The sequence below is a fragment of the Solanum dulcamara genome, chromosome 1 (assembly GCF_947179165.1).
Source record: "Solanum dulcamara chromosome 1, daSolDulc1.2, whole genome shotgun sequence".
Lineage (NCBI taxonomy): Eukaryota > Viridiplantae > Streptophyta > Magnoliopsida > Solanales > Solanaceae > Solanum > Solanum dulcamara.
The window spans coordinates 63002842-63019218 of record NC_077237.1 but is presented as its reverse complement, the minus strand read 5'-3'; the positions used below and the strand labels follow the sequence as shown (position 1 = coordinate 63019218).

The window sequence follows — 16377 nt, the reverse complement described above, 5'->3', positions numbered from 1 at the left end:
GAATTAACTTTATACCATGAATATCATTCTTTACTGTTATCCTTTCGTGTCCAAATTTTGTACGATTATTTATTTTTATTTGCAAGAGTACTCAAGATATGACAATTTTACAACCTCGAATTATAATGGACTATACAATCATGCATCTTTTTGTTACATTTTATTTTGCTTTGTCACATTTTGTTCTGCGAATTTTAAAAATTATCATCAGTAACTTGGTCTACGTCCAAGCCAATTCGAAATGGGTAAAGATTTGTATTTGCTTACTATGCCGAATTTTAATGGAGGGATTGTATCATTTAAGCCGTTTATTGCCCATGTTTTAATCAAATAAATTAAATAACAACAACAACAACCCAGTGAAATCCCACATCGTGGAGTTTGGGTAAGATAAAGTGTACGCAGACCTGACTCCTATCAAAGTAGGACGACTGTTTCCGAAAGACCCTCGGCTCAATAGAAGCATAGAAAAATGTCAGACAAGAATATTAAAAGTAGATAAGTAGATAATGAAATAATCAAAGCACAAAAAACAGTAGGTATTATTAGATAATAACATAAATACCATAAATCAGAGTACAAGAAATCATAGTGCATTAATATGCCTACGGATAAGAGGGAATAATACCACTATGTACTAGTCTTCTACCCTAATGTGTGTCCTCCACACCCTCTTATCTAAGGTCATGTCCTCGGTAAGTCGTAAATGCGTCATGTCCTGTCTGATCACCTCTCCCCAATATTTCTTCGGCCTACCCCTACCTCTTCTGAAACCATCCATGGCCAACCTCTCACATCTCCGCACTGGTGCATCTGGGACTCTCCTCTTCACATGCCCAAACCATCTCAGTCACGTCTCCCGCAACTTGTCTTCCACCGAGGCCACTCCTACCTTATCTCGAATAGCCTCATTTCTAATCATGTCGCTCCTGGTGTAATGACCTTGAGGGTGATTTTCGTAAATTTGTACAAAACACGCGTGAACAGTAACACGCGTGAACAGTAACACGCGTGAACAGTAACTTTTTGGGCAGAAAATGCCCCTTTCTTCCCATTTCAATATTTTTCATCATTTGTTTGAGTTCTTGAACTCCTTGAGGTGATTTGAGAAGAGATTTTTGAGGCAAAGTGTTGGGTAAGTGATTTTTGACCTAAAACCTTCTTTTTTCATTAAATTTTTGACGATTTTAACTCTTAAATTTTAGTTTCAAACCCCAAAAATCTTTGTTTCTTCCCTAATCCGAATTTAAGGAAAATTGTGATTTCCAACTCGTTTTGAGCTCTATTTTTATGGGTTTTTCAACCATGAGTTCCTTATTACCAATAGAATGGGATTGTTCAATAAATTTCCAGATTTGACCCTTTTCGAAAATAGTTAATTTTTGGACCATTTTACCCCCGGTTCCGAAACCTATCAATATGAGTGTCATTGGACTCCTTGTGACGTGTATGTTTCATTGTTGATAGTGGGTTGTCATTCCGGGCGCTGAATTCGAGAGTTGCTTGTCCGGTGGAGGTATTCGAGTGCGGCTTCGGCAATTGAGGTAGGTTTGGCTATCTTTCTTTGAGATTGAGATGGGGTAATTAGTCATTCATATGTTATAGACTTTGGGATGGGGTTGTAGTATGAGTTGAGAATGTTATATATATTGTGATGTCCGTGTGGAGGCTTATTTATTAATGTGTTGCCGTGACGGGGTTTATTTGTATTACATAGCCCGTGTGGGGGCCTTATTTGTTATCTTATTTGCTTTGAGAGCATGTGAATTATGATTTGCCTAAGAGAGAGGCTTGAGTATATTATTTGACTTGTGATGCCGCCTGAGAGATTGAGTTGGGGGTTTTGAGCATACTTGAGTATTGAAATATTGTTGAGAAAGGGGTGAATATTTAAATGAAAGTGTGTTCTTCCCGTTACTATTTATTGAGGGTGAATATCATGTGTAGGTTAAGTTTTGAGAACTTTGAACATTATACCACATGTGAGTTGATTATTACTTCCATGCATATGTGTTTTGATGCATTCATCCTCATTCATCACATCATGAAATATGGGAAGTTGAGAAATATGGAAATTCTTTTTGAGAAAGAAAATGAAACACCTTTAAACCTTTGTATCTTGAGTCCCTGACCGAGGCAGTTTTCCGGCAGGGTAGTGGATGCATTGTGATCCCAACCTTTGTATCTTGAGTCCCTGACCGAGGCAGTTTTCCGGCAGGGTAGTGGATGTATTGTGATCCTAACCTTTGTATCTTGAGTCCCTGACCGAGGCAGTTTTCCGGCAGGGTAGTGGATGCATTGTGATCCCTTGACCACGAGGAGGTGGCAAGGATAATGAGATTGAGGTATATGGTCTGCGAGACCCCCATGGGTCCTGCTTGGTAGCACAGCTCGGCAGGTGTATACGACAGGCTGTGCGACAGTCTTGATTCCACCGTACCACCACATCATTGCATCATCATATTGCATTGCATTGCATTGACATTTGTGCTGCTTGAATTATTTGATTAATTGTGATTATGAGTTGTTATTATACTTTATTCGTGCCACTATATATATAAACTGGCGGCACTGATGCCGAAGTGGGATTTTTCTATATGCAGGTGGAAGCGTTCCTTAGTTTATTTCATAGGTTTGATTAATTACTTATACTCAGTCAGCTAAAACCTACTGAGTACATGTGAATTGTACTCACCCCTACTTCTGTGTCCCTTTTTGATGCAGATACTAGTCGGGGTACCCCACGTGGCAGTTAATATTCTAGCGGATTGTGTAATTCTCAGATTAGTGGTGAGGTCCCAGAATTCGGATCGTCACTAGTCTATCTTTATTTTTCAGTCTTTTGTATCATTCAGAGACTTATGTTGTATCTTCAGATTCGAACCTTGTATTAGATGCTCTTTATACTTATGACACCAGGTTTTGGGATAATTTCTTCATTGTTTTTTTTTCTTTTTATTTAAATCGTGGAATCACTTTCCCCTTTGGGAGTCTTGTGTGAATTTTATTTTTAGGGTTACACATCAGATTGGGTTTTGAGATGTGTGCCATCATGACCTCAGTTTTTGGGTCGTGACAAATTGGTATCAGAGCACTAGGTTCACCGGTCTTATAAGTTAAAGAGCAGGGTGTCTAGTAGAGTCTTGCGGATCGGTACGTAGACGTCCGTACTTATCTTCGAGAGGCTACAAGATACTTAATAGGAGAATTTCTTTCTTTTTACTCCCTTCGTGCGATTTATTCATATCAAGTGTTATTTACCTCTGATCTATTTCTTCCGCATTAAAAGTAACTGTCGGGTTCGAAATATCGGCTCTTGCTTAAGGATGATTTAGTGATGCCTATTCGAGCCTGATTATGAGTATGAAGATGTGGAGCAACAAAAAAAAAGTATGGAAGATGGTCGGTTAGACTTTGATAGTTAGATTTCAAATTTTAGATATCTAATTAGCCCACTTTGGATTCCTTTGAGATCTGTGGTTCCACCTATGTCTTCTAGCGTTGCTATGTTTACTTAGGAGCAAAAGAGATTTGGAGAGATTCGTCAGGGTATTGTCTCCCAAGTTTGAGGTTATCACTGTTGAGAAGGCTTATATCTTTTTGACCAAGTGTCAGGACAGGTTGTTCAAAATTGGGTATCTTGAAGGCACATGGAATGTCTTATTTCTTTTTATAATTGCGGGAATGGCTAAGAAGTGATAGAGGTCTGTTCTTGCTCATAGACCTGTTGGTCCTCCTATGATGAGTTGGGAGTAGTTTACTTAGGTTGTTTTGTGATGGTGAGTTTGAATAAGGGGCAAATATGTGATTCTTCTTCTATTTAGCCAGGGTCACAAGTTGTCTGCAATACACCAGTTTTAGTTGTTTGAGGTGCTTTATGGAGTACTCGAGGTGGTGGTTGTAGTAGTTCACAAGCTAAGGGTGACCATTAATTATGCTATGCTATACTAGGTAAATTTGAGGCAGAGGCCTCTGATGTGGTTATTACATGTATTGTTCTGGTTTGCCATCATTTTACGTCAGTATTATTTGACCCAGGGTCTACCTATTCTTATGTGTCGATTTATTTCGATGTGGGTATTGATTATGTGAGTGAGTCCCTTATTGTGCCTATTACTATTTCTACCCCAATAGGTGAATCTTTAGTAGTGGATCGGGTATACAAGGGATGTTTGGTGATATTTTCGGGTAGAGAGACCCGTGCAGACTTGATTTTACTAGACATGCTTGATTTTGATGTGATATTGGGTATGGACTGGTTATCTCCTTATCATGCTATATTAGATTGTTATGCAAAGACCGTGACCTTAGCTTATCCCGATTTACCTAGCTTAGTATGGAAGGGTAATCCGAGTTCGTATCCTAAGGGGGTGATATCTTATATTCGTACTCGTCGCTTGATGGATAAGGGTTGTTTGTCTTATTTGGCTCATGTACGTGATCTCACCACGGAGTCATCTCATATAGAGACTACGAGGGTGGTGAGAGAGTTTATGGATGTATTTCCTACAGACTTGCCGGGAGTTCCTCCTGACCGTGATATCGATTTTGTGATTGATTTGGAGCATGACACTAAACCCATCTCTATTTCTTCTTATCGGATGGCTCCGACAGAATTGAAAGAGTTGAAAGAACAATTGGAAGATTTGTTGAAGAAAGGGTTTATTAGACCTAGTGTATCACCGTGGGGTGCACCGGTTTTATTTGTGAAGAAGAAAGATGGTACTATGAGGATGTGTATTGACTATCGACAGTTGAACAAAGTCACTATCAAGAACAAGTATCCTCTCCCTCACATTGATGATTTATTTGACCAGCTTCAAGGTGCATCGGTGTTATCAAAGATTGATTTGAGGTCGGGTTACCATCAGTTGAGAGTTCGGGAATCTGATATCCCGAAGACTGCATTCAGGACTCGTTATGGGCATTATGAGTTTGTGGTTATGTCCTTCGGGTTGACTAATGCTCCGGCTGCTTTTATGGAGTTGATGAACCGGGTATTTCGACCTTATTTGGACTCGTTTGTGATCGTGTTTATTGATGACATCTTGGTTTATTCCAAGAATGAGGCGGATCATGTTAGGCACCTGAGGACAGTCCTTCAGAGATTGAGAGAGGAGAAGTTGTATGCAAAATTCTCCAAATGTGAGTTTTGGCTTGAATCCGTGACATTCTTGGGTCATATAGTGACCAAGGATGGTATTATGGTTGATCCAGCCAAAGTTGCAGCGGTTCGTGATTGGGTTAGGCCTACTTCGGTTACCGAGATTCGGAGTTTTATTGGGTTGGCAGGCTACTATCGTCGGTTTATTCAAGGATTCTCTTCTATTGCAGCCCCCATTGACTAGGCTAACTCAAAAGACTGTGGCATTTCAGTGGACTGATGAGTGTGAGGCGAGCTTTCAAAAGCTCAAGGAATTATTGACTTCAGCACCTATTCTAGCCTTACCCGAGGAGGGCGTGGCATTTATTGTGTTTTGTGATGCTTCGGGAGTCGGTTTGGGTGGTGTATTGATGCAAAAAGGTAGAGTTATAGCTTATGCTTCTCGACAGTTGAAGGTACATGAGAAGAACTATCCTACCCACGACTTAGAGTTAGCAGCGGTGGTGTTTGTTCTGAAGTTGTGGAGGCATTATCTCTATGGAGTGCATTGCGAGGTCTATACTGACCACCGTAGCCTTAAGTATATCTTTTCTCAGCCGAATCTGAACATGCGGCAGCGTAGGTGGTTAGAGTTATTGAAAGACTATGACATTACCATACTTTATCATCCGGGAAAAGCTAATGTGGTAGCGGATGCCCTGAGTCGCAAAGCATCTAGCATGGGTAGTTTGGCCTTTCTTAAGGCTGTGGAGAGGCCTTTGGCATTGGAGGTTCAGTCATTGGCTAGACAGTTGGTCCGACTTGATATTTCTACACATCATGGTATTTTGGCCTTGGTGGAGGCTAGGTCTACTTTGATGGACCAGATTCGTACACACCAGTTTGAAGATGAAAAGTTGAGGGCCATTCGAGACAAAGTGTTAAGTGGTGAAGCAAAATCAGCCTCTCTTGATTCGGAAGGAGTTTTGAGGATTAATGGTCGCATTTGTGTGCCCAAGGTTAGTGAATGGGTACGTATGATATTGGAGGAGGCTCATTGTTCCAAGTATTCGATTCACCCGGGAGTGGCAAAGATGTTTCATGACTTGAAACAACACTATTAATGGTGTGGCATGAAGAGAGACATTATTGATTTTGTGGCTAAGTGTTTAAATTGCCAACAAGTGAAGTATGAGCATCAGAAATCGGGTGGTCCTATGCAAAGGATGCCCATTCCTGAGTGGAAATGGGAGCGTATCACTATGGACTTCGTGTCTGGATTACCCATGGCATTGGGTAAGTATGACTCTGTCTGGGTGATTGTGGATCGATTGACCAAATCAGCCCATTTCCTTCCGGTAAAGACTAGCTATAATGCAGATCAGTTAGCTAGGATCTATCTTCGTGAGATTGTTAGGCTGCATGGGGTGCCTATCTCTATTGTATCAGATCGGGTTTCAGTGTTCACCTCCCACTTTTGGAAGGCATTACAGCGTGGTTTGGGTACGCGGCTAGAGATGAGTTCAGCATTTCATCCCCAAACCGATGGTCAGTCTGAACAGACTATTCAGGTGTTGGAGGATATGCTTAGGGCCTGTGTGATTGATTTTGGTGCCCGATGGGACCAACACTTGCCCTTAGCAGAGTTTGCCTATAATAACAGTTATCACTCCAGCATTCAAATGGCACCATTTGAGGCATTGTATGGTCGTAGGTGTCGATCACCCATTGGATGGTTTGATTCTGTTGCGGTTGATGCATTGGATACTGACTTACTTAGGGATGCTGTGGAGCGAGTACGTTTGATTCAGGGTCGACTATTGACAGCTCAGAGTCGTCAGAAGAGTTATGCTGATAGGAGGGTTCGTCCCTTAGAGTTCATGGTGGGTGATTGCGTGTGGCTTAAAATATCGCCCATGAAGGGTGTGATGAGGTTCGGAAAGAAGGGCAAGCTTAGCCCAAGGTTTGTTGGCCCGTTTGAAATCCTGAGGAGAGTAGGTGGAGTGGCGTATAAGTTGGCCTTACCCCCTAAATTGTCAGCTGTCCATCCGGTGTTTCATGTTTCCATGCTTCGCAAGTACATACCGGATGAGTCTCATGTGATTTCTTATGATGCGGTAGAGTTGAGTCCGGATTTGACTTATGAGGAGGAGCCGACAATTATTCTAGATAGGCGGCTTCGTAGACTCAGGACCAAGGAGGTCGCTTCGGTCAAGGTGCAGTGGCAGCATCGGCCTACTGAGGAGGCGACTTGGGAGTTAGAGTCTGATATGCAGGCTCGATACCCTCAGCTTTTTGAGACCCCAGGTACTTTATTTTATCTTATGTTCGAGGACGAACATCCTTTTTAGTGGTGGATATTGTAATGACCTTGAGGGTGATTTTCGTAAATTTGTACAAAACACGCGTGAACAGTAACACGCGTGAACAGTAACACGCGTGAACAGTAACTTTTTGGGCAGAAAATGCCCCTTTCTTCCCATTTCAATATTTTTCATCATTTGTTTGAGTTCTTGAACTCCTTGAGGTGATTTGAGAAGAGATTTTTGAGGCAAAGTGTTGGGTAAGTGATTTTTGACCTAAAACCTTCTTTTTTCATTAAATTTTTGACGATTTTAACTCTTAAATTTTAGTTTCAAACCCCAAAAATCTTTGTTTCTTCCCTAATCCGAATTTAAGGAAAATTGTGATTTCCAACTCGTTTTGAGCTCTATTTTTATGGGTTTTTCAACCATGAGTTCCTTATTACCAATAGAATGGGATTGTTCAATAAATTTCCAGATTTGACCCTTTTCGAAAATAGTTAATTTTTGGACCATTTTACCCCCGGTTCCGAAACCTATCAATATGAGTGTCATTGGACTCCTTGTGACGTGTATGTTTCATTGTTGATAGTGGGTTGTCATTCCGGGCGCTGAATTCGAGAGTTGCTTGTCCGGTGGAGGTATTCGAGTGCGGCTTCGGCAATTGAGGTAGGTTTGGCTATCTTTCTTTGAGATTGAGATGGGGTAATTAGTCATTCATATGTTATAGACTTTGGGATGGGGTTGTAGTATGAGTTGAGAATGTTATATATATTGTGATGTCCGTGTGGAGGCTTATTTATTAATGTGTTGCCGTGACGGGGTTTATTTGTATTACATAGCCCGTGTGGGGGCCTTATTTGTTATCTTATTTGCTTTGAGAGCATGTGAATTATGATTTGCCTAAGAGAGAGGCTTGAGTATATTATTTGACTTGTGATGCCGCCTGAGAGATTGAGTTGGGGGTTTTGAGCATACTTGAGTATTGAAATATTGTTGAGAAAGGGGTGAATATTTAAATGAAAGTGTGTTCTTCCCGTTACTATTTATTGAGGGTGAATATCATGTGTAGGTTAAGTTTTGAGAACTTTGAACATTATACCACATGTGAGTTGATTATTACTTCCATGCATATGTGTTTTGATGCATTCATCCTCATTCATCACATCATGAAATATGGGAAGTTGAGAAATATGGAAATTCTTTTTGAGAAAGAAAATGAAACACCTTTAAACCTTTGTATCTTGAGTCCCTGACCGAGGCAGTTTTCCGGCAGGGTAGTGGATGCATTGTGATCCCAACCTTTGTATCTTGAGTCCCTGACCGAGGCAGTTTTCCGGCAGGGTAGTGGATGTATTGTGATCCTAACCTTTGTATCTTGAGTCCCTGACCGAGGCAGTTTTCCGGCAGGGTAGTGGATGCATTGTGATCCCTTGACCACGAGGAGGTGGCAAGGATAATGAGATTGAGGTATATGGTCTGCGAGACCCCCATGGGTCCTGCTTGGTAGCACAGCTCGGCAGGTGTATACGACAGGCTGTGCGACAGTCTTGATTCCACCGTACCACCACATCATTGCATCATCATATTGCATTGCATTGCATTGACATTTGTGCTGCTTGAATTATTTGATTAATTGTGATTATGAGTTGTTATTATACTTTATTCGTGCCACTATATATATAAACTGGCGGCACTGATGCCGAAGTGGGATTTTTCTATATGCAGGTGGAAGCGTTCCTTAGTTTATTTCATAGGTTTGATTAATTACTTATACTCAGTCAGCTAAAACCTACTGAGTACATGTGAATTGTACTCACCCCTACTTCTGTGTCCCTTTTTGATGCAGATACTAGTCGGGGTACCCCACGTGGCAGTTAATATTCTAGCGGATTGTGTAATTCTCAGATTAGTGGTGAGGTCCCAGAATTCGGATCGTCACTAGTCTATCTTTATTTTTCAGTCTTTTGTATCATTCAGAGACTTATGTTGTATCTTCAGATTCGAACCTTGTATTAGATGCTCTTTATACTTATGACACCAGGTTTTGGGATAATTTCTTCATTGTTTTTTTTTCTTTTTATTTAAATCGTGGAATCACTTTCCCCTTTGGGAGTCTTGTGTGAATTTTATTTTTAGGGTTACACATCAGATTGGGTTTTGAGATGTGTGCCATCATGACCTCAGTTTTTGGGTCGTGACACCTGGTATGCCCACACATCCATCTCAACATTCTCATCTCGGCAACTTTTATCTTTTGGACGTGGGAGACCTTAATTGGCCAACACTCTGCCCCGTATAACATAGCTGGTCTAACCACGACTTTGTAGAACTTGCCCTTAAGTTGTGATGGCATCTTCTTGTCACACAACACATCGGAGGCGAGCCTCCATTTCATCCATCCTGCCCCAATACGATGTGTGACATCCTCGTCGATCTCCCCGCTTCCTTGCATTATAAAACCAAGGTACTTAAAACTACTTTTCTTTTGGATGGCTTGGTCCCCGAGCCTAACTTCCGCGCCAACCACCTGAGGTGTCTCACTGAACTAGCACTCTAGGTACTCTTTCTTGGTCCTACTCAGCTTAAACCCTTTAGACTCTAAGGTGCGTCTCCAATCCTCCAGCTTAGCGTTAACTCCGCTACGAGTCTCATCGATGAGGACTATATCGTCCACAAAAAGCATACACCATGACACCTCACCTTGAATTTTTTGCGTCAATACATCCATCACCAAGGCAAATAAAAACGGACTAAGAGCTTATCCTTGATGCAACCCCATCACAACTGGGAAGTGTTCTGAGTCCCCTCTTACTGTCCTTACCCTGGTTTTGGCACCCTCGTACATGTCCTTGATCACCCTTATGTATGCTACCGGTACACCTTTAGCCTCCAAACATCTCCATAGTATCTCTCGTGGGACTTTATTGTAAGCCTTTTCTAAGTCGATGAATACCATATGTAAGTCTCTCTTCCTCTCCCTATATTGCTCCATTAGTCTCCTTATAAGATGGATGGCTTCCGTAGTTGAGCGCCCCGGCATAAATCCAAACTGGTTCTCTAAAATAAACTCGCCCCTCCTCATCCTCATCTCCACCACTCTTTCCCACACTTTCATAGTATGGCTTAGAAGCTTGATACCTCTATAGTTGTCGCAACTCTGGCTATCCCCCTTGTTTTTGTATAGAGGGATCATGATGCTCGCCCTCCATTCTACAGGCATCGTTGCAGTCGTAAAGATGATATTAAATAACCTAGTCAGCCATTTCAAACCTACCGAGCCCGCACTCTTCCAAAATTCTCCAGGGATCTCGTCAGGTCCGGTCGCTCTTCCCCAGCGCATCCTATGAACAACACCTTTAACCTCATCGACCGTAATACTTCTACAACCCCTAATATCGTGACTCCTTCCTGTATGTTCCAAATCTCCCAATATAATTTCTCTGTCCCCCCTGTCATTCAAAAGTTTATGGAAGTATGACTGTCATCTTTGTTTGATAAGGGTCTCCTCTACCAATACTTTTCCGTGCTCTTCTTTAATGCACTTCACTTGATCCACATCGCATTCCCTTCTCTCCCGGGCCCTGGCTAGCCTGAATAATTTCCTGTCCCCGCCTTTCTCTTCTAGTTCAGCATAAAGGCGTTCAAAAGCTGCCGTTTTTGCCGTTGCAACCTCCGTCTTCCCCTCCTTCCTCACTATCTTATACAGTTCCCCATTCATCCACTTCTCCACCTCATTCTTGCTCTTCATCAACTTAGCATACGCCACCTTCTTTGCTTCCACTTTCCCTTGCACTTCTCTATTCCACCACCAGTCCCCTCGATGCCGTCTACGACTACCTGTCGAGACTCCTAACACTTTCCTTTCTATATCCCTAATACAACTAGCTGTCTTATCCCACATACCGTTCGCATCCCCACTACTATCCCACGCCCCCATATCCTTCAATTTCTCTCCCACTTCTAGGGCACTAACCGTTGTCAATCTCCCCCATCTAATCCTAGGTCGTTCTTCCCCGACCCTCCTCGTCCTTGTCATCTTAATCCCTAAATCCATCACTAAGAGCTTATGTCGGGTTGTAAGGTTGTCGGTCGGGATGACCTTACAGTCTTTGCACAAACCTTTATCATCCTTCCTAAGGAGTAAAAAATCTATCTGAGTTTTAGCCGCTGAGCTACGGAAAGTTACCAAGTGGTCCTCCTTCTTTGGGAAACTCGAGTTGGCTATCACTAACCCGAAAGCTCTTGCGAAATCCAAAAGTGAGATTCCTCCTCTATTTCTATCCCCGAAGCCAAAGCCCCCATGCACATCATCATACCCTCCTGAAATGGACCCGATGTGCCCATAGAAATCCCTACCCACAAAAAGTTTCTCAATAGGTGGTATGCCTCCCACTAACTCGTCCAAATCCTCCCAAAAGCGCCTCTTATCCTCCTCGCGTAAGCCCGCTTGCGGCGCAAAAGCACTAATAACATTCAATGTGATCCCTTCAATGACCATTTTAATCGACATCATCCTATCATTGACTCTCCTAACCTCCACCACCTGATCCCTTAAATCACTGTCTATTAAAATGCCTACCCCATTTCTATACTTCGATTTACCAGAAAACCAAAGCTTATACCCGTCTACCTCCTTAGCTTTAGAGCCTACCCATTTTGTCTCCTGGACACAGGCTATATTAATCTTCCTCTTCTTTAGAATCTTAACCAGTTCTATGGATTTACCCCTTAACGTCCCAATGTTCCAAGAACCTATTCTCAGTCTAGACGCTCCTTTAACCCACTTTCTCCTCCTTACCCTCGTCCCCGTCTATGAGCGAGAACATGACCCTAGTCTACCATCACTATCCAAAGCCACGAAAATGCATATGAACTAATAAATTATTTGGGGGTCTAAAGTCGGCAAAATGTAACAACAAGTATATGGACAAAGAATAGATATATAAAGATATAAAAATCGGAGGTACTAACTCCGGTAGAAATAAACCTGAATGCCGCCGAAAAATACTGCTCACATCGGAGTACTGTTCACGTCGGCGTACGGAGTTGAGTTGCAGCAGTTGTATCGGTTGTTCTTCACCGGGAATCCACACCTGAAAAAAAAATACTTCGCTAGAAAAATTTGAGTGGAAAGACAGATCGGAGCTCCGATGAAGCAGATCGAGTAGCTATACAACGGATTTATCCAAAGATTATTAAGATCCAACAAAGTTTTGCGATTTCACCGGAAAAACCAAGCTTCAACACTTGAAGAGATGAAAACTTCAAGAATGCGTCTGAATATTATCAATCGCAGCAAGCTGAACGAGCTGAGTTTCTGCAGAAGAGTAAAATGCAGGTGGAAATAGAGCACAACCTTCAAAGTTGGAGAAAAAGAAATTCCGCCAAATTAAAAAATTATATTTATGGATTATAAGCAACCAGTCCAAAGCAGTCCAAAAAAGATAAAAATAACAAACACAAAAACAAGAGGATGATAAAAGAAGGAACTTTAAAATATAACCAAGTTTCAATTCACTTCTGAGAGTTCAAGCTAAACAAAATAAAAATACTATCTTTACACTAAAATTTTAGTGCACAAAAATGGGAATTACCCAAAAATAGCTAAAGCAGAGTAATGAGTATGAAAATGAGAAGAGCAGCAACAAAAGAGAACAACAATATACATCAGCTCAGCAAGTAGCACAACGTAATCAGGGGTGGAGCTAGAGGTCCGAATACAGTGTAATATTTGTTTAAATAGTGTATTTATATTAAGAAATTTATTGAATATATACAAATATTAAGTTTAAACTCAATTATTAAGACTTGAAACCATCTTTATAAAATTTAGAACCCATAAGAGAATTTTAATTCAAGTTTTAGTATACAATGAATGGGCTATATTATTTCTTGCATTTGTCTTTTGTATTCTTAGAAAGTTGAGGAATACTTTTACCACATGCCATCTACTGGTTTATTGCTACTCAATTACGATAGAGATAGGAGTTGAACTTCTATCTTAAAGCATAATCAATCCTTTCTAGTAAATGTTAAGATTGATGCTGCATCTACAAGCATGAGTCGTGACATTAATTGCTAACCATATAAACATAGGGAAAATGCATAAACCCCCCCCCCCCCTCCTCCAAAGTTGTACTGAAAAGTCAGTTACACACTTTAATTACTGGGGCGACCTATATACAACTCAAAAGTGTATTTATTTAACTCTTCCTACACCAACCCCAGATATTATGTAGAGAGTGAGAACCACTCGCCCCCAATTAATGCCATGTATTAAATCATGAACCCCCAATGTCACGTGTTATCATTAATAAAAGCACCAACTCTCTCATCTTTCCCAAATTCGATCACATTGCTTCTTCTTTCTGTAATTCAAAATTCCAAATATTTCCACTTCCTCTTGCATACATAAGAGAGAAAAGAATAAAAAGTTACATTTGATTCTCCTTAAAAAGAACTGAGCTTGAATTTCAATTTGGAGCTTCAAATTTAAGCTTTGATGAACAATTAGATTCTTCAATTTTTTTCGAGTGAAAATTTAGGTAAGGTGTGTGGGCTATAACATTAATTTCCAAGAAATTACCATTGAAGGACCATTTTAATAAAGAGTTCATCTCTGCACAAAAAGTCAAGAAACTAGGTGAATATTTCTTCCAAGATTATGCTGAAACCTAAAGGGAAGAATACCATAAAGGCTGTTGCGGTGGATGAGGACGATAGAGTAGTGGAGGTTGTGGGAAAGTTCGTGAGGGAGTGAGAGACATGGACAACAAATCTTGAAATTTAGAGGTTGGATTTTTCTTGAATTATCAAATTTGGAAATTTAGAGGTTGGAATTTTTCTTGGGTTGTCAGAATTGAGAATTTAGAGATTGGGTTTAGATGTAAAAAAAAGGACCATTTTAATTAAAAAAATAAAATATCGAGTTTGTAAAGGTACTGACGCGCTGAAAAATTATGACTGAAACGGGCTTGAGATTGGGTTTAGGAAGAGGTAAATAAATACACTTTTGAGTAGTATAGGTGTGTAATAGATCGCCCATGTAGTTGAACTGTGTAACTGATTTTTCAGTACAACTTCAAGGGGAATTTATGTCTTTTCCCTATAAACATATTGCGCTTCGATAGAATCAATTTTACATTTTCTTCCTGGTCATTCTATTCCTAACTTTTAACCTTCTCTATGACCACCACTATGTCATGCCTCCATAAAATTAATTATAATTACTATCCACCCCAACTCAATTATATTATACACCCTCCCACCTCCGTCCATTTTACTTGTCCCTTATTCACTTGGACATATTTTATTAAATTATCCGTATTGATTATGTTTTGAAAATCTAAGTTTGAGTATTATTATTTTATAAGGGTAAATATATGAAGGAACAAATCTTTTTGAAGAAAGTTGATACCTTCACTGTTCTGGGAATCATGTTCTTAGTTTAGAAGTTAGTCGAATTCACAGATAAATAACACACAACTTTAATGTGGAAAAACCCCTTATTAAAGGGGTAAAAACCACAACTTCAAATCCACTAAAATTTCAAAGTTGTATGATTACAACTCAATAATAAAAGGAACTACCTCTAGTACCTACCCTCAAACAATTCCCCAGAATTGTTTCTAAGTGTAAAATTCTCTTAAGAAGCCAGACCTACTCCTTGTTACAAGTCTCACAACTCACCTCTTGACTCAAACACAAAATAGAAAAAAATATCAAAAACAACCTAACTCTAAACCTTCACGAACAACTTTGCTTCGGCTCTCTTATTGCTTGAGAATCACTATTTCTTATGCATGCAACAGGTGGTTAAAAATTTTTATGCCTTTGTGCCTTTTATAGTTGTAGCAACCTTAACCTTCTCTAAATAGGAAAGCAACAAACCTTTCCTCTTTGGACACTGATTTCTTATTTTCCTTGAACACCTGCCTTTTATACAATGCTACTCATGTATTTTTTTAAAAATAGGTTTTGTCTAATCATCAAAACTTGCTCGATAGGTACTCTTCAATTTTGCCTAATCAACAAAACTTTCTAGACAAGTACTCTTCAATTTCCTCTTTTTGGATGATGGCAAACATATCCAATTGTTTTGTAAAAAAACAAGTTGCATCATACTAAGTTCAATCACAAATACAAGAATGCTCCTTAGCAACCACAACATGAACATGAGCAATCACAATACCATCAAATGGAAGTCAGATATCATTTAAACAACATGAATATGAGCAATCATATGACCATCAAATGGAAGTCAGATATCAATTAAACATTAGAGATCATGGAGAAATCTTTTCCCTTTTGACATTATTAAAAATAAGAGTAAGAAGATAAAATGCCAAGAATAAACATTCAATAAACAGAGCCACAACCCAAAGAACAAAACTTAAGAGCCAAGGTCATGCATCCATTTAAGCAAAAAAACTGTAAGGTCAAGAATCCATCCTACCCATAGCAGGCACAAATTAAGCCACATTGTGGCTCTAAACAAAACATAGTAAAATATTTTCAGAAAAAATCAAAATATTGTCCGTTAAAGAGAATCAGGGAATAAACGAATTATCACAAGAGAAAAAGAAATAAGGAAACAACATTAGGAAGGATTGACAGGAGGGCTTGTTTTGAGAAACAGGCCCATCAGGGACGATATATTTTGGAGATGCTTGGTCTGATGTTCAATGATCTCAGTTTTTAGAGAGTTCACCTGAGCCTGAGGAGTTGCTAAGCACTCCCTTTAACCAACATTCTCCTTGTTCAACTGAGCAATCTCCTTCATGGCAACCTCCAAGTCCAACAAAGATTGAGTCATTGTGCTGCAACTATTCTTCTTAGGAGTAGATGCAGAAGCACAATCACACTCTTCTAATTTGGAAAGTATGATTTTTTCATTTCTAGTTCCTTCTACACATTTTCTAAAAGACACCCAAAACTCCTAAACACCTCAGTTAATAAGAACCCATACGCCAATCCATAAGGACCAAT

At 40.1% G+C, this 16377-nt stretch overlaps 1 protein-coding gene across 1 annotated transcript; it reads left to right on the top strand.

Moving 5' to 3' along the window:
• Positions 1-6457: 6457 nt before the first annotated feature.
• On the top strand, positions 6458-7571 carry LOC129893466 (uncharacterized). The gene is made up of 2 exons (XM_055969007.1): positions 6458-6467; positions 6806-7571. The coding sequence occupies exons 1-2, from the start codon at positions 6458-6460 to the stop codon at positions 7432-7434; spliced, it is 639 nt and encodes a 212-aa protein (XP_055824982.1). The 3' UTR covers positions 7435-7571.
• The last annotated feature ends 8806 nt before the right edge of the window (positions 7572-16377 follow it).